The sequence below is a fragment of the Podarcis filfolensis genome (assembly GCF_964270895.1).
Source record: "Podarcis filfolensis genome assembly, chromosome: 2".
Classification (NCBI taxonomy): domain Eukaryota; kingdom Metazoa; phylum Chordata; class Lepidosauria; order Squamata; family Lacertidae; genus Podarcis; species Podarcis filfolensis.
In genome coordinates, this window is record NC_139605.1 from 108,318,148 (window position 1) to 108,341,869 (window position 23,722).

General features: G+C 43.6%; 2 protein-coding genes and 1 long non-coding RNA gene across 6 annotated transcripts in view; 2 read left to right on the forward strand and 1 right to left on the reverse strand.

Annotated features, from left to right (window-relative positions):
• The window catches only part of SCN8A (sodium voltage-gated channel alpha subunit 8), a 109,350-nt gene extending 98,677 nt beyond the window's left edge, over positions 1-10,673 (forward strand). For all 4 annotated transcript variants that reach the window (XM_083598524.1, XM_083598523.1, XM_083598521.1 and 1 more), the window contains one exon: positions 988-10,673. In XM_083598524.1, the coding sequence (XP_083454650.1) occupies positions 988-2,132 (1,145 nt within the window). In that variant the 3' untranslated portion in view covers positions 2,133-10,673. The remainder of the gene's footprint in view (positions 1-987) is intronic.
• On the reverse strand, positions 9,221-14,796 carry LOC310755786. The gene is made up of 2 exons (XR_014544545.1): positions 14,018-14,796; positions 9,221-11,907 (listed from the first exon to the last, which is right to left on the reverse strand). It is a non-coding gene; the product is annotated as an uncharacterized lncRNA (long non-coding RNA).
• A 3,556-nt stretch (positions 14,797-18,352) lies between these two features.
• On the forward strand, positions 18,353-22,029 carry LOC310755689 (thiol S-methyltransferase TMT1A-like). The gene is made up of 2 exons (XM_083598999.1): positions 18,353-18,928; positions 21,770-22,029. The coding sequence occupies exons 1-2, from the start codon at positions 18,425-18,427 to the stop codon at positions 22,004-22,006; spliced, it is 741 nt and encodes a 246-aa protein (XP_083455125.1). The 5' UTR covers positions 18,353-18,424; the 3' UTR covers positions 22,007-22,029.
• Positions 22,030-23,722: the final 1,693 nt, after the last annotated feature.

Below are 23,722 nucleotides of genomic sequence, written 5' to 3' on the forward strand. Positions count from 1 at the left end.
AGACAGCCACCAAAGGCCTTGGTAATGATTTTTATTAACTGGAAAGTGTTATCAGGAGCATATTGCACCAATTAATCATACTTCATGCCATTAGTTCCTGGGCCCAATTTAAAGTGCTGGTGTTGACCTTTACGGTCCTGAATGATCTTTGTTCTTGAAGGGCAGCCTTCTCTCATATGAGCCCACCTTCATATTAAGAGCTCCCTTAGAGGCCCCACGCTGTGTGATGGCTCTATTTTTAATGCAGTGGGCATTTATGCAGGGTAGGGCATTGTCGGTGGTGGCACCAAAGGTGTGAAAATCTCTTTCTAGGGATTGCCTTGCTTCTTCCTTGCTCTCTTTTAGACAATTGGCCAGTAGTTCTGTTGAGCATTTGGGGTTCTCTGGATGACCTAGTTTTGTTCCATATTTTCTGCTGCTGCTGCTGGCAATTGCCCAAAGCGCCGACGCCTACTTTGAACATGAAATTTGGATTGTTGCCGTTTTTAACATTTTGTTTTTTGTCTTACCGATTGGTACCCATTTAGAGGATTGTTGAATAGAAAAGCAAGGTATAAAAGTTGTTGTTACAAGGGGGGGGGATTTACACACACACACACACACACACACACACACACAAAACGGGATGTTACATCTAGCCTGATCCTAAACAACAGAGCAAAGTAAATAGAAGGGAAGAGAGATTATACTATTTTATGATTCATGGGGTATAACGAGGCAACAAGCACTGCCTATCATTTTATAATGGTCATAATAAAAAGATGAGGTGCCCTTGTAAAAGGAAATTTGCTGATATGGCTCATGGGCATTTTGCAAAGACTCAAATACTAAGGATATGGAGATAGGAAGACTGCCAGTCTCAATGAACCTAGTATGGCATTTCCCTCTCAAATATGGCCAGTACTACCTGCTTCTGGGCAAATGGTATGTGATTACTTGAAAGAATTGTAACGCTATTTTTTCTTCTTTCCCCCAATCTCATTTAAGGTATGTTCTTGGCTGAAATCATAGAGAAATACTTTGTGTCACCTACTCTCTTCAGAGTCATCCGCCTGGCCCGTATTGGCCGCATCCTGCGCCTGATCAAAGGAGCCAAAGGGATCCGCACCCTGCTTTTTGCCTTAATGATGTCTTTGCCTGCCTTGTTCAACATTGGTCTCCTGCTCTTCCTGGTTATGTTCATCTTTTCCATCTTTGGGATGTCCAACTTTGCCTACGTCAAGCATGAGGCTGGCATCGATGACATGTTCAACTTTGAGACTTTTGGCAACAGTATGATTTGCTTGTTCCAGATCACTACCTCAGCTGGGTGGGATGGTTTGCTTTTGCCCATCCTCAACAGGCCACCGGACTGTGATTTGACTAAGGAACACCCCGGGAGTGGTTTCAAAGGCGACTGTGGGAATCCCTCGGTGGGGATCTTCTTCTTTGTTAGCTACATCATCATCTCCTTTCTGATTGTGGTGAATATGTACATTGCCATCATTCTGGAGAACTTCAGCGTAGCTACAGAGGAGAGCGCCGACCCGCTGAGCGAAGACGACTTTGAGACCTTCTACGAGATCTGGGAGAAGTTTGACCCCGACGCCACGCAATTCATTGAGTACTGCAAGCTGGCAGACTTTGCCGACGCTTTGGAGCACCCTCTCCGCGTCCCTAAGCCCAACACTATTGAACTCATTGCCATGGACTTGCCGATGGTGAGCGGGGATAGAATCCACTGCTTGGACATCCTCTTTGCCTTTACCAAGCGGGTGCTGGGCGATAGCGGCGAGCTGGACATCCTGAGGCAGCAGATGGAGGAGAGGTTTGTGGCTTCGAATCCATCCAAAGTGTCTTACGAGCCTATTACAACCACACTGCGGCGCAAGCAGGAAGAGGTCTCTGCACTGGTCATCCAGAGGGCGTACCGGGCTCGCTTAATAAGGAGGGGCTTTATTTACCGAAAGAACGTCTCCAATAAGATGGAAAACGGAGGGACAAACAGGGAGAAAAAAGAAGGTACCCCGTCCACAGCGTCCCTCCCATCCTATGACAGTGTGACTAAGCCCGAAAAGGAGAAACAGCGAGCCGAGGATGGGAGACGGGAAAGAGCGAAAAGGCAAAGAGACACCAGGGAACCCAAATATTGAGATGATCCGTAACATTAATAACTCTAGGAAAAAAGTATGAGCGGAAAAGATTGTTTACAAACTTCCCGATAAAATATATATCAATAGTGAACAGCTGTGGAGACACTTTACCTGAAGATCCTATACCAAACATAGTCTGCTTACTGTGTGACCATGTTGCATCTCAAAGCAGTGATCTACCACCTGTTTAACGGACCCATCTAGGCAAATATATTAAAAAAAACAGGAAACAATGCAAAGGCGGGGTAAAAAAAAAAAGGATTTTATACTGTTTGGGCAGGTGGATACTGCATGTTCCACATCAGTCAATGCAACTTAGGACAAACAAGCAAAATAAAACACACACACACACACACTTAAGGAAAAACAAACAAACCTGCTGCTTTAGGATTCGTATATATTTTTTCCGAAGCAGCCAAAATGGATTTTATTTTTCTCATTTTATTGAAAGGAAACCCAGAACAAAAACAAAACAAAAAAAACAATCACTTTGAAGGGTTGGGTTGCTCATGCAAAACTAGATTTTCATACTTGACATTTAGTTTAAGCACCAAAAAAACAAACAAAAAAACAAAAAAATTAGAACAAGGGGGAAAACAAATTGAGCAACGAGAAAAAGCTGAAACGAAACGACACATATTTAGCCCATGTCATTTAATCATCATAGTTCCTTTGGTATTTATTATCTGCATACTTCTTTATTATATGGGCTTCACCATGGTTTGGGAGATGGGTATAATCAGGTGTTTTCAGCCTGCCAAAACTCGCTCAGGCTGATTCCAAAAATAAAATAAAATAAAATTGTGCTCGTTTCAATGCATAGAAATGATTTGCATGATGGCATGCTGTGATCAGGAATCATGCATGAGGAATCATAAAATCACAAGACACTCAATATGCTGTCCAGGCCTTGTGTTAAGCCATATGTTTGAGGCACTCCACTGACTACAGCACACTGTATTGGGAGAGTTACTCTTAGCTATATCTATGCCCTTCCGCCAAGTTACCAATCCTTAGATCTTTCCATGCACCTCCTCTAGGAAGAACAAAAATGTGAAACCAACCGACGGAGACCCGTTTATGTGTATGTTTATTAACCATGCAGCCATATATTTTTTGCACTTTTTAAAAGAAACAGCAAAAACGGGAATTGCTGCTCTTAAAAGCCTTCTGATGGAAAAAGACCATGCAGCAATGGTTTCTTAATACAATGTCGCTGTCAAAGAGTGCTTTAGGGCTTCAAGAAAACCCACCCGGTAGTTTTGTTTCCTGCAATACTCGCAATTACTCTTTAGCCTCCATTCCGCAGTGTAGGTAACTTCCCCTCCCTCCCCTGTTAGAGATGAAAAAGTGCTATCGGAAACAGCACGTTATCTTTCAAAGGTGCAATTTTCAGCAGCTCTATAAAGCAATTTTATCGAGGAGGGTAGAGTTACGATAGGGAAGTTTACAGCACTGTGTGCCATATTTACATGCTGACGGTTGCGTCCTTTGGGATCGTTCTGATGCAAGGAACTCAACAATGGGGCACAAGCTGATTCCCAGAAAAGTGGCCTCTACTTAGCGTTCTTCCATTGACAGATTTCCTGCAGCTTGCAGTCTTGACGTTGCACGATTTTCTTTGCTTTTTGCATTTGTTTGTTTATTTTTCTTACAGGAAAAGCAAACCAAAACGCTAGCAACAATAACCATAATGTTAAAAACCAACGTTTAGTAGAACATCACATGTTTGATGAGCAAAGTAGCCGTGTGACATGGGTGCAGCGCTGAGAGAGAAAGTGTCCTATATGTCGTGTGCCTTCACCAACTTTGCATTTCATCCCACATTGTTGTCATAATTTTAACCAGTCCTGCAAAATTCAGGTAGGGATGAAAGAGCTACCTCTCAACTAGTCTTAACTCTAAATTGACGGGAGTCTCACCCTGGGGGGGTTTGGGGGTGGGTGGGAACATAATTTTTGTGTTCCTAGTTAGTACCTGGGCATCTCAATATTTTGAACTGTTTCATTGTGTCACCTTCAACGAGTCGATCATACTGAGAATTCAGTTGTGTGGGTTTTTCTTTGTTTTTTAAGGGCACAAGCTTGTGGAGTAGTTCTCGCCTATGGGCCAAAGGTTGAATTGCACTATAACCAAGACTCTGTTCCATCATCCAGCTTAAAAGAGAAGGCATAGGCTGCTATGAATCGTTTAGAATGCCTGGTTGCAAAAAGGGAGGTGTACTGAACTTTTTTTAGGGCGCGATGAAAGAAAACAAGCTGTTTGAATGTGGACCAAATAAATTGTATCTATAAAAGGGCAAACACACACACACAAAATAATCACTCAAAATATTCCAAAAGCAAAACAAACAAATAGCAATGCCTTTTAGATAGCTGGCAGAGGCTTGACCTATAGAATCTCGCAGCCTAGATGCCCGCAACAAGGGTCATGTAGAAAGCAAGCCATTCGATAGACATCTGTGCCAAGTTGGACTTTTTAAATGCATAGTCTAGCTATCATGAAATCAGTGGAAGAATTCTGCTGTACCAGATACAACAAGGAACAAAACATTTCTATCCTGTTAGACTTACCCCACTTACTCCTACAATGTGTATAATAAAAATAAAAATAAAAAAATACATGCATATGTACAGGCAACATTGTAAACAGCACAACAACAACAAAAGCTGAAAAATGTGGTTGAACTTTTTAAAAGAATATTATAAATACTGTAATATATCATTTTATTTTATTGGCATGCCTTTTTGTAAATAACAAAGGACTACAAAAAATTAAATAGAATGGCTTCTGGCGTATGCCACTGTCCATGTTTAATTTTATATCTATATATAATACATTTTTTTCTCTTTCTTTTTTCCACTTTTGAGACAATGTCAACTTATGTACATCCCCACAGGGGGAGGAGATAAAGCCTCCCAAACAGACACAGAGCAAAGCTTTATTGCAAAGTTACCTTTACAACAAACGGAAATATTTAGACTATATTTTGGTTCTGAGGTGCAATATATTTTGACCACTTCTATGCAAGATTTGGCTAAATGTCATAATTGTTCTTTAGCTGGACTATTGTTCCATATGGAAAGCTCGGTACATGTAGTGTTTGTGCTGTCAAATTTTACTAAGCAATTTTTAGTAAAAATGCCCTGCAATCTATATTTACATCGGGTCATTATTTAGCGATACTTGAACTTTCTTACGTTACACTAGCTTTACTAACAAATAAAAGTTATTAACAAACAGCTTCAGAGCTGAGGGCTATGTCCTACTAAAGTGAATACTTTTGCTTTTTCTAGTTGCTACACTACATTTCTTTTTTTCCATTTCTTTTTTTGGGGACAGTTGTTTAAACAAACAATCGGCCAAACTTCATGGATATTGTGGAACATGCTCTGTATTTTTATACACATCGTAATTTAAGCAAAGCGTAGAATATTGGGGAAATCTTACTCAAAAATTAACAATCACAAAAAGGTAGTTTGAGACATACAGACAGCATATAAAGATATATAGAATCAAAGAATTTGGCAATAAAGAAGGAATCCTATTAGTTTAACAGGCATGGCCAATGCTTTTTCGAGAAAGCATTAGAAAATTAGAAATCAGAGAAATCTCAAAATCGTTGAGAACAGTTAGAAAACGTACATTTAATTTTGATAGTGCTGGTTTTTAAGCTCAACGTTTTGTACTCCCCACCACCACCAGAAAAGGTGCTGTATAGAATTTTGTTGAAATGTTGTTTTTCTGAGAATATTTAAATTAGTTTTTGCTTTTATGTTCATTTATATTTTTTGGAGTGGTAGAATTAGTAAGAAAAAGCAATCTGGTTTTCTGGGCTGTCTGATTAAATGGGCAGTGGAGATTTCTAATCAGCCAACAATGAATGGCAGGTGCTTTGTGAAACTGACATGGAAGATCTTCAATCAAGTCGCAACCAGGGGGGAAAACTCATACATCAAGTCATTTGGCATAAATACTATGGCTGGGCTTGCAACTTCTCACAAACTCATGCCACTCCAACCATCCTCTCCCTCACAAAAAAACAAAACCAGAACTTGAGGGTATTATTGTTAATACAATTGAATGGTATAAATGGCAATAGGCCTTGGAAGAAAACATAATTTCAAGACTGCATTTATTTATTTTTTTGGACATGTATAATTCTGACAATATTCTTTAGAACAGTGGTCAGGTTGTGACAAGTTCCTATATCAAAAATGCTGGATATTTTAAAATAATATGACCGACTTCCTTTGTTTTCCTTCTTCAACTACTTGGATTGTTTTTACGAAGACTCCAAGAATTCAAGTTTTCCTTAACCAACAGACAGCTTTATGATGCAGAAATGCTTAGTAAAACTATGTAATTGAGAAGATAATCAAAACTGACTTGTGCATGAAGGGGGAAATCTAGAATTCAAAATACCAGTGTTACAGGAAGTATTGTTCTGATCACTGTTGTCACTTTTATCTGTGGAATTTTTCTGGAGGGTATTATGTAAGGAAATCCTGCTTCTTTTACTCTCGACACATTTTATTATTGAGGGTTTAGAATAAATATTACTCCTAACTTCAAATTATTTCTAACAGTGCAAAAATGTGCAATCCAATCTCTATATTATTGTTTCACTAGGAGGAATCAGGAGCTTTAGATAGAAAGCAGAAAATGTATTGCTCTTCAGGTGGGAAGTTGCATCAAGATACATATGTATATCCCTGTTTTTTCTCTCTCTATTTTGTAAAGACATGGGGCAAAAATGATATTGCCCCAGTTTCACCCTACACCCAATCCTCCCATTTAAACTTTTAAGATAAAGGGAAAATGCTGAGGAATCCTAAACTCAAGATTCATAGACCCATTAGGATTTGCATATCTGCCGTAATCCGTCTTGCAAGTGCAGATTGCCAGTAGTGAATTATCCTTGGGGAGAAGCCATTATTCAGTGGTAAAGTACTTTATTTTCCTACAGAAGGTTACAAGTTCAGTCCTAGACTAAGGTTACTAGACGTCCCCATTTCCCGGGGACAGTCCCCAGATGTACAAATCAGTCCCAATACAAAATCCATTGAAGTTGAAAAGTGTCCCCGGATTCACTGAAAAAAATCTGGTAACCTTATCCTAGACATCTCCACATAAAAGGATCAGGTAAGATGTGATGTAAAAGACCCTCTGCCTAAAGTCTTGGAGAGCTACTGCCAGCCCAACTAGAAAACACTGGGCTAAATGAGCAAATAGTCTGACCCCATATAAATTGGCTGCTCCTTATTAGATAGCTTGGTGGCTCATTGTAGTCATTATAAGAAAACACACTTTAATGAACTATGTTGCTGCCGCTGCTAGCCAAAGAACATGAAATGAACATTCCCAGTTCAACTGCACATGGGAAAGTTGGTTTGATGTGTGTGTTCAGCGGTTAAAAAGTTTCTGTAGCAATCATATTAACTCCTAAGAATGTAAGGGAACTGGGCCTGCTAGGTTGAGAATTAGCATGCAGTTATTCTCAAATAGATAGTTGTGGCAATTATCAAAGAAGCAGGGTCTGCCCATCCAGAAATCGTCAATTATGGTTGACATTTGTTTCTTGCACTGATAGACTGCGCAAAAACCTTTGGCGATTCTCTGAAGCAAAATGCTGTTGACCTAGTGCTATCCTCCAAAACTTTGTAATTCAAACTTCAGGAAGCAAAGGCAAAATCTTGATAGCTTGGGCATCTGGGTGCGATCTTGCCAATATTTTTTAGTTAAGACGCCAGCTTGAGCATTGAAAAATAGAGATTCGGTTTTATTTTTATTTTATTTTTTACTCTGATACAAAATCCCCTGTCGTACAGGGTACATTCAGGTACAATGAACAGGCCTAAATGTGGCCCAGTGAGAATGTTTTCTTGGGCCGAGAGTCTGATGCTTGAAATTGGTTGCCTCATGGCAACCAGTACAGGGCAACAGCGTGATCTGATATTCGTCATCGATGAACTGAAAGGTGACTTCCTGTACAGGACCAAGGGGCCGCTTCATATTTCATGTTGTAAAGTATTTTCAGTATGAACGTAGCCATGTTTGAAAACGAGGCATATGTGACCTCTTACATGTTTGCCGGCACACATGCAAGGTTGCGGTGCCAATGTGGCTCCGAAGCATTGCTCAGTCTCCTAAGCACCAGCTGGTTCAAAAAGCCTGTCTAAACATATGAAAGTTCACATGCACCTCTGGGGGGATGAATGGAGAAAATAGCCTGAACTGGCTCTTATGAACTGGAGAATGACATGAAAGTGAAGGGCTCAGATATCATGGTGATGAAGACCGTAGATAGATGGTAGTTTGAAACCCTCTGGTCTCCATCACCATGTTGAGGACTTCAGTTTCAAGACTATGCACCAGCATGAAAAGGCCCTTACCTGGGGATTGCAGGTAAGCACTCACAATCATGTCCCGTCCGCAACCTTGGCCTTCTTCTGCTACGTATGTTATTACTCCTTCCAAGCCAGAAGGTTCTCAGGTTGATACTGCACTTGCCTTGGTACAGGAAATGGGTAGCTCTGTGGTCCTGTGTGTTCCATGTCCTCTCCTCCTTTTGCCGTCTCTTGCATATCGATAACAGTCTCTCCATAAACAGTATGTGCTAGGGCTTTAGTGGCACATAGGTCAGTGGAAAGCCACTCCTTGGCTTATAGCAGTTCTGAATCCATCCACCGGACAAAAGTAATATGCCTACGCTTTGCACTTTAAATAATTTGTTCCAATCAGCTGCTTGTACATTTCTCTCTCCCCGTCCCCACTTTTAAATCTTTCCATTTAAAGGGCTGAGATGCGACACCTTTCCTTCATCCGCTAGCTATGACTCCCCGGTTGCCAGGTGGTTAAGAGGAAAACAATGTTGTATTATTATTGTGTTTCTACAAGCTCACAGATTATTTGGGGAATCACACCCATGCACCAGTCTCCTTGTCTGTTGTATGAGGCTTTGTTTTGTTTTGTTTTTATTTTTAAAAAAGTGAGGTGGAACTGGGGCATTGAAATTTGCTCAGAAAGTGGCTCGTTTGCTGTGGTTATGGATAGTTGTGCATGCTGCAGGTTCGTTTCTCCTGTCATAGTTTTGTGGTTTGGGTTACATGTTTACCCCCGTTTTCCTCCCACAGTTCAGAATATATGGGATCAGGCACACTTGCAGGCAGAGGAATTCACTGCACTAATGAATAGCAAAATAAACATTTTGTGTTTCAAAAGTTACAGTGATCACCTCCATGTGAGGGTGATGGGGGCTACCCTGAGTGAAGAAGCTCTAGAAGGTGAATGGATTCATTAGAAGAGATCCCACACCCTAATTAAAAAAAAAAGACAAAACATTAATCCAAAAATTGTGAGTCTCCCTTTAGTAGTGAAAGAGAGAGAGACTCTACTATTAAACAAGTTTGGACTTTTGTGATGTAGGACACTTCCAGACAGGTTCTTATTATGGGATGAGTGCTCCTCATGCTGACAATTTTTTCACAGTGCAATACTAGCCCATGGTCTCTCCACCCCCTTTTCATTCTGGTGTATCCTTTCCAAGGAAAATGTGATGTTAAAAAACAAATCTGTTGCCAACATCCCATCTGCAATAGTAAGTCCCTATCTGGAAGCACATATAGAGTAATTCAACAAGGAAAATTTCACCAAATATCCAAAGTGGCTGAAATTGGCTTGGAATTATGTGTTGTCGCAGATACATATATATCCAAATTTTGCCGTAGGTTGATGCATGTTGCATTTGTATATAGAGGGGTGTGAGGGTGTGAATGTCTCTAGAAAGTGCATTTTGTAGAGGAGGGGATAGAAACTGCTGCTTTTCAGGTGTTAAGAGCTGAATATTGAAAAACAGAACTATTGTGATTACTGTTTTCAGCTCCACGGCTGATCCGGTGTGCGTGCGTGTGTGTCCCCAAACTTGGGAGAGTCACCTAACCTCTCTATGTGCCTCAGTTTTACCCATCTGTAAAACGGGTAATTACCTACCTCACAGGGGTGTTGTGAGGCTTAATTTAATTCACGTCTGTTCAAATGCTTTTCTGAGATTCACAACTGCAAGTGCTGTTTCAGTGTGTATAGGGCAGAGCATGGACTAAGGGGAAAGCATAGTGAGATGGTGCCATTAATGCTGCTAATTAAGAAAGTCACTGCTATCGCTTCTTCCCTCCCTCCCCCCCCCCAGCAGATATCAGGGCAACTATTTTCTTGCTGCACTTTGCTTGTTCCCCACCCTACCCCTCAATAATGTCTTTATTTTCAGCCTCTTTAGACCCTAACCCAGTAGATTTTATTCTGCTTTAAGACACACACAAACAAACAAACAAACAAAACAAAGCAAATGAGGAAAAGGAGGAGTTTTGGGGAGGGGAGAAAGAGCATGTGTGTGGTTTTTTTAATATAAAAAAATACCTACTTCAACAAAATAGCTGGGATGAAAGATGAATACCGTCTGACTTATTTGATTTCCTTTGTACTGTACATCTTTTTACTTTGGAATTTGCAATAAAAAGGTATGTCCATCTTGTTTTAACCTCTTCTCTTGGATGAAATGTCATCTGTCCCTCTTACTTAGTGGTCAGCGCCATTCCTTGCTGTCATCCTAGCTTTCCTTCCCATCCGTGTTCACGGTAATCCCCAAGGCTGCAAGCAATTCTGAAGGGTTGGCTCTGGGCTCCATTAGTTCAACTTCAGTGCCACACTTGCAATGGAAGCCTGAAATCGGGACCAAGTTTTCACAGTGGCTTCAATGGGACTTGACTGCATTTAGTTGAGCCTGGATCCAAAAACCGACCCCTCCCACCATCCAAAAAAAATCAGCAGATTCCAATAAATTCACTAGTCTCAAACAAAGCAGCCTGATGACTACAAGATGGGACTGGGTGACTAGAGAAAGTGGTTTCTTTACTCTTCTGAGTTTCTGGTGGGGGGGGGGTGTTGAATCAAGGTTTCCCCAGCCTTAGTCTCCAGGATTCTAACCCCAACATCATGCTGGCCCTCAATTAGAGTAATAGTTTGAAATGCCAGAGAGCTGCAAATTCACGGTGTCCAGCAAAGCTTTTTGCTTTTAAGAGCATCCCGTCCAATTTCTCCTATAGAACCTGCTTCCACATGCATTGCATGCTGCCTTTTACATTCAGGAGAGCTTCAACATTTGCGGGCAGCACAGCACTGCAGCGGAAATGCTGCTAATGGGCACATGCAAGTCAGCCCGAGCCTTGGTCCCTTCTCCACTGCGCAACGATGACGCAATTCTTCAGCCTCTCGGAGGATTGCCACATCAGTTAGGGGCACATTTTCTTCTGATGATGCTGCCCACATACGGCGCACTGAGCAAAAAAGGAGAGGCCCAGCAACATCACCGGACACACCAGTCTGTTAACATGGATTGATCTAATTGCTGGTAATTGGTAAAACAGTACCGGGCAGAGCTCAGACGGTTTGATTGGGAAAAACTCGGATGCCGACACTGCCCCCTGTTGCTTTGCATGGAAGCTGCACACAACATTAGCGCATGCTGCTCAGAAATGGCTCCTTCCTGCTTTTCTCTTTCTTTGCTTGTGCATTATTTCCATCCATAGCATGGGCACATCTACAGAAATTGCTCCAAGGATTCTACAGAAATTGCTCCAAGCATAAAAGTTATTTAGAAAAGGGTCTTTAGACAAAAACATGCTATAGGCCCTTCCCATTGCTGAGCTTCAACTCGACATCACCCCTTGTCACCTGGCTATGCTTGCTGGGACTGATGGGAACTGTAGTTTTGCAACAGCTGGAAGGTAAAAAATAGAATAAAAAGCACAGCAATGGTTGCACCCATTATAGTCTGCTGCAATGTTCCAAGAAACCCAATAAACCAATCAAGTGACGGTAGGAAAAGAACCTAACAGATTAGCCTAGTGACAGTAAGAACAGACTGAAGCTCAATCCAGATAAGACTGAGGCACTGTGAGTGGGCGGTTCCCTAGATCAGATGGGTGGGAGGTCACCTGCTCTTGATGGGGTTACACTTCCTCTGAAGGAGCAGGTTTGTAGCTTGGGGGGTACTCCTGGATCCTTGCTGTCGCTCGAGGCTCAGATAGCCTCAGTGGCCCAAAGTGCCTTCCATCAGCTTTGGCTGGTGGCCCAGCTACATCCCTATCTGGACAGGGATAGCCTAACTACTGTTGTCTAGGCTCTCGTAACCTTAAGGTTAGATTACTGCAATGCGTTATATGTAGGGCTGTCTCTGAAGACAGTTTGGGAACTTCAGCCAGTGCAGAATTCGGCGGGCAGATTGCAAACAAGACTGTTTGAGCATATTACACCAATCCTGGTCCGACTGCACTGGCTACCAATTACCGTATTTTTCGCTCTATAAGACGCACCAGACCATAAGACGCACCTAGTTTTTGGAGGAGGGAAACAAGAAAAAAAATATTCTGAATCTCAGAAGCCAGAACAACAAGAGGGATCGCTGTGCAGCGAAAGCAGCGATCCCTCTTGCTGTTCTGGCTTCTGGGATAGCTGCGCAGCCTGCATTCGCTCCATAAGACGCACACACATTTCCCCTTACTTTTTAGGAGGGAAAAAGTGAGTCTTATAGAGCAAAAAATATGGTAGTTTCTGGGCTCAATTCAAAGTGCTGGTTTTAACCTATACAGTGGTAAAAAAAGTAAAGGTATCCCTGCCCGTTCAGGCCAGTCTTGCCAGACTCTAGGGTTGTGCGCTCATCTCACTCTATAGGCCGGGAGCCAGCACTGTCCGCAGACACTTCCGGGTCACGTGGCCAGGGTGACAAGCTGCATCTGGTGAGCCAGCGCAGCACACGGAACGCCGTTTACCTTCCTGCTGGTAAGCAGTCCCTATTTATCTACTTGCACCCAGAGGTGCTTTCGAACTGCTAGGTTGGCAGGCGCTGGGACCAAACGACAGGAGTGCACCCCGCCGTGGGGATTCGAACCGCCGACCATGCGATCGGCAAGTCCTAGGCGCTGAGGTTTAACCCACAGCGCCACCCGCGTCCCGTATACAGTGGTACTTCAGGTTAAAGACGCTTCAGGTTACAGACTCCACTAGCCCAGAAATAGTACCTCGGGTTAAGAACTTTGCTTCAGGATGAGAACAGAAATCGTGCAGCGGCAGCAGGAGGTCCCATTAGCTAAAGTGGTGCTTCAGGTTAAGAACAGTTTCAGGTTAAGAACGGATCTCCGGAACGAATTAAGTTCTTAACCAATGGTGCCACTGTACTGTAAAGCCTTAAATGGCTCAGAACCCCAATACCTCAGGGACCGTCTCTTTCCACATGAACCTACCAGGACCCTGTCATCATCTTCTGAGGCCCTCCTTTATGTGCCTGCTCCTCAAGAGGTGCAGAGGGTGGCGACCTGAGAACGGGCCTTCTCTGCAGTCGTGCCCCATCTGTGGAATGCTCCCCCCAGGGACATTTGCCTAGGGGCCAGGCAAAAACATTCCTTTTTAACCAGGCCTTTCATTGATTTGACTGACATCCTATGCCCTTTTAAAACATGGTTCTTGTGGGGGGGGGTGTTATTGGTTTGTTGTTTTTATTTTGATTACATATATTGTGGTTTTATATTTTGATTTTGTTCTGTGAACCACCCTGAGACCTCCACGTATAGGGTAGTGTGTGTGTCACACAAGCCTTTGGGAGGTGCAGAGGGCATCAGAGGAGGGAAAGAAGGAAGGAAAGAGGGACAGAGGCAAGTATTGCGCACAGTACCCCTATCATTCAAGGCACCTCAGGGTGCCACGGCACTCTGGTTGAAAACCACTGTCTAAAACCATTGTTCTACACACCAGGCCGCCGGACTATTACCTGCAGCGCCCCCAAACCCAACTTTGGGAGGTATCTCCTGAACAGCGTCCCCAAGAACCAGCACCTGTGCTTTGAGGGCTTCATTGTCACCCCCGGAGAGGATGTGTGCCGTTCCCAAAGGCTCCATGGACTTGGTCATGCGCACGGTGGTCCTGTGCTCAGTGACCAACGTCGCGGCCATCCTCAGCCATAGCTGTCAACCTTCCCTTTTTTTTGCGGGAAATTCCCTTATTCCAGCGCCGTTTCCCACTGCTTCCCGCTTCTTAGATATCCCGTAGACTGTCCCTGGGACAGGTGAGGCTGCTGATCCCTTATTTTTGAGGCTCCCCGGGACAGGTGACGCTGCTGTTGCCTTATTTTTGAGGCTCCCCGGGACAGGTGAGGCTGCTGATCCCTTATTTTTGAGGCTCCCCGGGACAGGTGAGGCTGTTGATCCCTTATTTTTGAGGCTCCCCGGGACAGGTGACGCTGCTGTTGCCTTATTTTTGAGGCTCCCCGGGACAGGTGAGGCTGCTGATCCCTTATTTTTGAGGCTCCCCGGGACAGGTGACGCTGCTGTTGCCTTATTTTTGAGGCTCCCCGGGACAGGTGACGCTGCTGATCCCTTATTTTTGAGGCTCCCCGGGACAGGTGAGGCTGTTGATCCCTTATTTTCGCGGCTGCTGATCCCTTATTTTCAAATCTGAAAGTTGACAGCTATGTCCTCAGCGAAGTCCAAGGAGTGCTCAGACCAGGGAGTGGGAGGCACAGGAGCACAGGGAGGCATATTTGAGCCCCACCCCCCAAGTTGATGGGCATTGCCATTCAAACGGTGTGTGCGTATAGCGATGAGGAGGAAGGGAGGAAGCTCATGCAGAAGCTAAGGGAGCTTTCAGGCGGGAGCTGTTTTCAGATGACATCCAGCCCTGCCCCTTCCAGGAGCGGCCGTTACTCTCTCGCGCGGGCGCTTGATTTGAACGTGAGGCGACGGTTGGCCGTGGAGAGGGCGGCTGAGGCGCCGCGTTGCTCGAGGCCCTTGGTCGGCGGCTGAGGGCCTGGCTCCGGCCCCTTCCTCCGAGATGGTCGGAGAGGTCGTGCTCAACGTCTCTCGCCCGTCGGGTTCTTCCCGGCTCTTCCTCGGCTCGAAGGCAAAAGGGTAGAGGCGAGGGCGGCCTTCGCCGCCTCCGCCTTCCTGAGGTGACACAGCAGTCGTGGGAGCCGCTTCGTACATCGCAGTGACGCCTCCAAGCGGTGCCTCCAGCTTCCCCTCATTTCCTTCGCTGCTGGGCAAGGGAAAGGTTGGTCGTTTCCAACGCCTCCTGGAAACGGTGAGGTTTGGACGTCAAATGTACGAATTCATAATCCGGATATGCGCGTCAAGTTACCGACGTGTTGACACCTTGCATTCCATTTACCTTTTTTTTTTTTAATTAAGGGTCAATGTAAGTTCGAGCAGATTCTAAAACTGCCCCGAGAAGCGGGGATGTAAACCTAAACAAACACTTCCTTCCGTAGAAAAAGCTCCTAATAGCAGAGCCAGTGCAGATGCAATGCAAGGAATTGTGATCGGATCTCCCATCCTTGTTCATAAAGTAGCCACAGAGGGATGTCAGGATGTCTTCATTTTGATTATATATATATATATAAACAACTAATGCAGCCCTGCTATTATGAGCTCCCTCATGACCAGTCCAACGAAGTTGATTTTGAAGAATCATCGTTTCAACACTGGTGATCTTTGCTTCTAACAGCTGTGTTGGCAGTAGAGGGTTTCACAGACTTAATAATAACAGCTTTGAAAGGGGTTTTGAATTGGTTCCACTGGCTTCCTTATTTTATTTATTTAAAAAATTAAATTTCTATGCCACCCTTCATCCAAGGATCACTGGGCAGTTTACAATATCACTGGTTTGATTTACAATATCATTGGTTTTACAATATCACACAAAAATACATAGCACAGTAACAACAACAAAAATCTCCACACAGTTTATATTTTTTAAAATAAATTTTATTAGAGTTTATAAAGAGAGATACAGAACTTAATACCAAATATCTTTTTTTATCCGACGCTAGTCTAAATAATGTATCCTTGCGAGATGCCTGTGCCACAAGATGAACATACTAGGATGAATAAAGAACCATTGGTTTATTGCATGAAATAAAAGAGGAAGAGTATAAAGGGGCTGATTCAGGCAGCAACATTACAGATGTGCAAGCAGCTGTGAGAATTTGCCACAGTACCAAAGGTAAGGTGGTGGTTGGTAGAACTGATCTAGAAGCAAGCAGAGTGCAAAGTCAGGGATAGTGTTACTGTATAAGAATTCTAAGGTCTCAAATACAGAATAAATATTCATAAATGCTCATATATCTAAATATATAAGCCATGTGTCTGAAGTAGTACAGGAGAGCAATCCTGAAGCCATTTTGACTCTCCCAGTGACCTCAAATATTCCTCTGCTGTTTGAGATTGCTTTTAATATAAAATATGCCCCTCGGTGAATCATGTCAACTGCGTAGATGTAGTAGTAAACTAAAAGGTAGTAAACTAAAAAGTTCAGATTGGGGCAACTATGCATGTATCCTGCACTGCAAGCCCCTAAGTGCCATGCCACACACTGCAACCCCATACACCCCACATTGACCCCCACAAAAAAACCTAACTGCTCTGGCACTGATGGCCCCTTCACACAGAAAATCCCCACACATCCTGCTCAGGGCCGGATTTAGGTTTGATGAGGCCCTAAACTATTAAAGGTAATGGGGCCCTTTATATGTCCACACCTGTCCTTTGCCAACAACAAATTGTCACTGTTTTTGTGTTTTGAATATATGCTACATGGAAATTTATAGACCTAATAGGTATCCAAAGCCATTTGCACATAACAAAATATGTATTTTATCAAAGTAATGGTTGAACTGAAATGCAATTAACAAGTACATTAATAGTGAAATAATTATTAACCTCTAAATTTAAATTATTTTTTATTCATAACAAACTTAATAATGCAAACACATTGGCATTTGGCAATAACAAAAGTTCCTTTAGAAGCAAAATTTACAAAGACTCATAATCTAGTCTCTAGAAACTTGCTATAACAAGAAATAATAATAGGTGCAAATATATGATGCAAACTCCTAATTATAAATAGCAGATTGTAGGCACCCTATATATAGAAACGAGCAAACCAGTGATATTTTAGGTAACAGGTGCCATTATTTTCATCACAGGTGCCTACACAACACAAAACACTGTTGCTTTATGTAGGTTTTATTTTATTTGTTTTTTTATCTTACGTTTTGGAAATGTGCATCCAGGTTTTTTCCCTTTAAAATTTTTGGGGGCCCCCAAGAGAGTAGGGTCCTAAGCTATAGCTTGTTTGGCTTACACATAATTCCAGCACAGGGACGCAGGTGGCGCTGTGGGTTAAACCACAGAGCCTAGGACTTGCTGATCAGAAGGTCGTGGTTCGAATCCCTGCCACGGGGTGAGCTCCCGTTGCTCGGTCCCTGCTCCTGCCAACCTAGCAGTTCGAAAGCACGTCAAAGTGCAAGTAGATAAATAGGTACCGCTCCGGCGGGAAGGTGAACAGCATTTCCGTGCGCTGCTCTGGTTCGCCAGAAGCGGCTTAGTCATGCTGGCCACATGACCCAGAAGCTGTACGCCGGCTCCCTTGGCCAATAAAGCGAGATGAGCGCCGCAACCCCAGAGTCGGTCATGACTGGACCTAATGGTCAGGGGTCCCCCTACCTTAAATCCAGCACTGATCCTGCTACAGGGCCCAGTTGTTCTGAAAAGATTGCCATATGCCTATATTCTCATCTTCTGCACTGGCTAGGGAGATTTATAATTAACCTAAAGTAGGTAATAAAAACCATCAGGTGCCCATGTCTCTCCTGCCACAGAGAGACCAAAAGAACAGCTAGAGCGAATAAAAGTAAAGCATTTGCAGGGCAGGACTGTGCTGCTCAAGTCTGCAGCTGCTTGAGACAAAAAACCAAACCCACAAGGGAAGCAAACATATCACTGAAGAGTACCGTAGTTTTAACTCAGAGGGAGCCAATCCTTCCACCCCAACATTTTTCAGCGCAGTTTTGGTGTGAAAGAGTTCTGCCATGGGAAAAAGGTTTCCCCTTATATTTAGGAAAAGCTTGTAACAAATTTAACCAACATTCACTTTGGGTTACTACAGGACCGCAGAGTACACAGCTGCAATAAAGTGTAAGAATACCCCCTAAATGAGATTATTTCCCTCTTCAAGACAGCAAATACAGTTTTTAAGTTCCTCTGACGGGCAAGATTACAAGTGAATGCACAAACAATGTTATTGGTGAGTTTGTGTGTGTGTGGAGTTTATTAACAATATTTCTTTCCACCCTTTGAGATCTTTGAGGACTGGAAGCAACAGATAATAACAAGCCCCACCATCGAGACTCTGCGACTGACTTTCTCTTCTCCTCTGGCTTTGCTGTTTTCTGCCCTCCTGCTAACATGGAAGCAACATGCCTAGTTGTCCTGCTCAGGTTATGCGTCCAGATATTAGCCTTCCCTGCTTACTTGCTGTGGTATCTGGGTATCTGGGAACCCCTTTGCAAGAAGTTATTCCCCTACTTCATGTCTGTGATGACAATCAGTTATAATAAGCACATGTCCGACAAGAAAAGGGAAATGTTCAGCAACCTGAAAGACTTTGCCAGTCCTACGGGGGCCCTCACACTGCTGGAGATTGGCACAGGAACTGGCTCCAACTTTCAGTTCTACCCCGTGGGATGCAAAATCATATGCACTGATCCGAACCCCAACTTCCAGAAGTTTCTCAACAAGAGCCTGGCTGAAAATCCCCACGTGCAGGTGGAACGCTGTTTGGTGGCTCCGGCTGAGGACCTGCACCAGGTACCAGCTGCATCGGTGGATGTGGTGGTTTCAACGCTGGTGCTATGCTCTGTGAAGAGCCCAGAGCAAGTTATGAAAGAAGTCCTACGGGTGCTGAGACCGGTAAGTAGCTCACGCCATGGGAAGAACAAGGACAATTCAGTAACTGCAGGGGCATGCTGTATTCTCGGGTGTTAGTCAATTCTGTATCCGTTGGGGAATCACAAATGCAGGTAGATGGATTCAGATCCCTTGTTGTTTCTGCGTAAACCAATTTGCTTCTGAGCTATTTACATTCTCATAAGTTGCAAACGTTGGAATCACTCCCTTGCTTTTCTCTCTTAACTACAGTTAGGAAGAAACAATCCCACACTCTGTGTTACTGAGGGCACCTTAGACAGATCTAGACATGCCTCTTATTATTTTGTCCGTTGTTGTTGCGCACTTGTGAGAGACCAAAGCAAATTTTTAAACATGCTTGTCTCTGATGTTGAAACTGATAAGAGGGTTGGGCAGGAAGGCCCAGTATACCTGAAGCAGCCTCTCCACTCCCATCATTCAGCCCAGACACTTAGATCCAGCTCCGAGGGCCTTCTGGTGGTTCCCTCACTGTGAGCAGTGAAGGGAACCAGACAGAGGGCCTTCTCGGTAGTGGCGCCCACCCTGTGGAATGCCCTGCCATCAGATGTCAAGGAAATAAACTTTTAGAAGACATCTGAAGGCAGCCCTGTTTAGGGCTTTAGTTTTTAATGTTTGATCTTTTATCGTGTTTTTAATATTCTGTAGGGAGCCATCCAGTGTGGCTGGGGAAACCTGTATGTATGAATGAATAAATAAATAAATAATAATTATTATTATTCCTCCTCGTCACATTTCAGCCTCTCTGCATTTGTTTTGTGTCTATCCCCACCTGCCTTTAAAAAAAAAAAAAAAATAGAATGATTTGCATTTGGGAATGGCTTTTTAAACACATTATAGCCTCTCTTTCCTTTTGAAGTATAGTGAGTAAAATGTATCTGTTTCACCCACTGAGATTTCCTTGACATCTTCCATCTCTGCTTACCAATGAAACTGGCAAAGTCGGGGTCAAACTCAAAATCACCCTTGGCTAAGCTGTTAACTGACTCTAGTGACAGATCCCATACCCTCCAACATTTATTTGATGAAAATAGGGACATCCTATTAAACAACAACAGCAGCAATTGTATTATTGGTTGCCCCAACCACTCTGGGCTGCTTTCAACATACATAAAAACATAATAAAACATAAAACATTATTTTTTTTTAAATCCCTATACAGGGCTGCCTTCAGTTGTCTTCTAAAGGTTGTATAGTTACTTATCTCCTTGGCTTGGGAGTCACATAACTCCATATCCTCCAACATTTCTCTGATGAAAATAGGGACTGAGGAAAAGTAGGATATTCCAGGATCAAATCAGAAACCGGGACGTAAATCTAGGACTCTTAGCATAGGGACATGATCCAGCCCAAACAGTTATTATCTTTCTCCCTGCAACACCACCAATTTGGACAGCTGCCACAAAAAATAAAATAAGGTAGCATTCAGTGCAGAGTAGACCTAGTAAAATGAATGAACCTCTCTTAGTCACCGTGATTACCGTAATTTCAATAGGTCTACTTAGTTAAATACCTGCCAGGGTACTAGGGTGGATGAAGTTATTTAAACCTCTCCTTCAAGCCCAGTGGCCTGATGGGGATGTAAATTGCCCTCTCCTCGGTCATCAGTTAATTTATTTGATGAACCAGGAAAAGGGATAGCTCCCCTTTTCAACTCTTACATCTGTATGGATCCATACTGAGTTTTGGACCTTCTCAGCATTGGCATGCAGCTCTCAAAGGGTTTGCTAAGCATGACTGCAACCTGCGGCCAAAAAGGTTAGTTACCCCGGCTCATAATCCTAAAAGCACCCAACATAAATAAACTTTGGAATTTTGAACAGTTTACATACCAGTTCACAGTATACTTGAATTTGCAGTTTGCACAATCAATTATTTGAGAAACGAGCCTTTAAACTCAACCTGTTAATCATTAACATGTCCAAGGACTGAAGTGGGGTCAAGTTTGACAATGATACCCAATTTTTCACGTTGGCAAAAAGTGGTTGTGAAAAGCTCCAAAAGGATTTCTCCAAACCATAGAACCAACATCTAGGGGCCAAGGTCCCATTGACCCAACTAATAAAATATTTGAGGGGGCCGGGAACCCCCATAGGTGATGGGCAATACAATTAAAATGGAGTGTGTCTGTGTACTACTTCTTGTGGTTCATTATATGGGGAGGGGCATACCTGGCCTTCCCCAATATTTTATTCAAGTTGGCACTCCTGCTCCAGACTGAGCAAATGGGCATTAAAATGGCCAATGAAGTTCAAAGTAATCAAGTGTAAAGTGATTTGGGGGTGATAAATAAAAATAAAATCACGTATAACCTCAGGAATCTGAATTGGTGGTAAGTGACCAGGGATGAGACTTTGCAGCCATAGCAGATAGCTTGGTGAAGATGTTGACCCAGCTTGTAGCAGCTGTGAGAAAAGGCAAATGATGGAGATGTGTAATATTATGCTCGGAATGGAGAAAGCGGACAGAGAAATCATAGAATTGTAGAATTAGAAGGGAGCCTGGAGATCATCTAGTCCAACCCCCTACAAGGCAGGAATATGCAGCTGTCCCATACAGGGATCGAACCTGCAACCTTGGCGTTCTCAGCACCATGCTCTAACCAACTGAGCAGTCTGTGTTCCTCTTATAAGACTAGAACCCCAAAGCCATCCAATGCAGCTGAATGTGGGAAGATTCAGGACAAAATTCAGGGGAACAGTGGCTGTTGCCATGAAAAGTTAACAGCACTCTGATACCATTAGCGCTGATTATGCAAAGGAATATCTGAGGAAATCCAAAGGAGAATAGAAAGTAACTTATATGCATTCATTTCTGTTTCTCCAGGGTGGCGCTTTCTACTTCCTAGAACACGTTGCAGGTGCTCCTTCCAGCTGGATTCTCTTCTGGCAGCAGATCTCTGATCCAACTTGGATATGTCTGTTTGACGGGTGCCACATGACCAGAGAAACCTGGAACGTCCTGGAAAAAGCTGGCTTCTCAGAGCTGAAGCTACGGCACATACATGCTCCTTTAAAATGGCCCCCTATTAGGCCGCATATCATAGGTTATGCTGTAAAGTAGCTTGGAAATAAATTACAGAACAAAATCTCCATGCAGGTGTCTCTGGATTGGGGTGTAGAACCTAATCATAAGAATTATAGCACAGCCCGTCACTATGTCACCTATGGCCTGTGAACCTCTTGTGCAATCTGTAATTGGATGCACACACATGTATGTTATTGCCAATCCATTTTTATTTCCACTTGACAGACTGTCCAGCTATCTTCACTTTCCACAATCTAGCTGCTCCCATGCAGATGTGAACGTTGCGATAACACATAGTTTGGGCTTGCCTCATTCACTTCCACGTGAGGATTCATGAACTACCATTACTATTCTCCCTGGAAGCATCTGATCCCCATGGAGATTTAGATATCAGAAAAAGAAGAGTTTGGGCTTGATATCCCACCTTTCACTCCCCTTAAGGAGTCTCCAAGCGGCTAACAATCTCCTTTCCCTTCCTTCCCCACAACAAACACTGTGAGGTGAGTGAGGCTGAGAGACTTCAGAGAAGTATGACTAGTCCAAGGTCACCCATCAGCTGCATGTGGAAGAGCGGGGAAGTGAACCCAGTTCACCAGATTACGAGTCCACCGCTCTTAACCACTACACCACACCATTGTCCATTACCTTAAACAGAATTTCTTTTTAATTTGGAAGATGACTGAGAGGTTCCTATCGCAGGTGCTGCCAGTGTGGTGCTTGCAGGCACACGCGTGCTAACAGAGGCCTTTCCTGAAACCCACGGAGTCCCTTCCCTGCACTTAAAGCAACGTTTTATTGCAGCCGGTATAACAGATTGTGGAGTGTGCCCACAACAGCTTATCTGGTTTGCTAATGTGCCCTCAGACACTTTTTGTAGTCCTTGTTTATTGCTATTTACACAACGGGCAAGAGCCGGCCTAATTTCAATCATCATCACTGCTGCCAGTTGCCTTTACGGCACTTCTCTTACGTTCCCACAGTCTTCTGATATCTGTGTGCACAGAGATTCCGGTCTTTGCTCCACCTCTGAGCCGGAGCTTAACCCTTGCAACACCTGTGAATCTGTCTGCTCCCTTTCCTGTGTCTCCCCTTCTTGAGTTTCTTCCCAGCCCTGTCTCTCCTCCCCCACAGTGGTCTGGGAATCCCTGTTCTCTTCAGTCTCTCCTCCTTCTGAAGCCCTCTTCCCTCTCATCTTCCTGTCTCTCATACAGTTCAGGCTCGCTGGTGTAATTTATGTCAGGGAACTCAGAGAGTTCTGAGGGCGCCCTGACAGCGGTGGCAGCAACTGGTGGAGACTTAAGACTCAACTGTCAGCACTGCAGGGCTGTTGTGCAGCAGCCGGGAAAGTAAGGGGGCATGAGATGCTCTCCATTCTCCACACAGCCTTCTCTAACTGAACAAACTGGCAGATTTGCTGTTAAGGTTCCATTCCTCTTAAGAGTACAGTAACATATCTGCAGAACAGGAGGGTTGAGGAGCCATGGGAATGAGGATGGTGCAAGGGGAGTTTGAAAAAATAGAGGAGGAAAGAGGGGTGAAAGTGAAAAGGAGGGAGTGCCAAAGTGGGGCTGCAAAAACGGAGGTGTGGGACTGGGGATGAAGGTTCAGGCAGTTACTATGAAATGTGAGAATTTGCTACAGTACCAAAGGTAAGGTGGTGGTTGGTAGAACTGATCTAGAAGCAAGCAGAGTGCAAAGTTAGGGATAGTGTTATAAGAATTCTAAGGTCTTAAATACAGAATAAATATTCAT

Coding starts and splice junctions, on each gene's coding strand:
- LOC310755689 (XM_083598999.1), top strand. CDS start 18,425: ATGGAAGCAACATGCCTAGTTGTCCTGCTCAGGTTATGCGTCCAGATA. Junction 18,929..21,769: donor TCCTACGGGTGCTGAGACCG/GTAAGTAGCTCA, acceptor CTGTTTCTCCAG/GGTGGCGCTTTCTACTTCCT.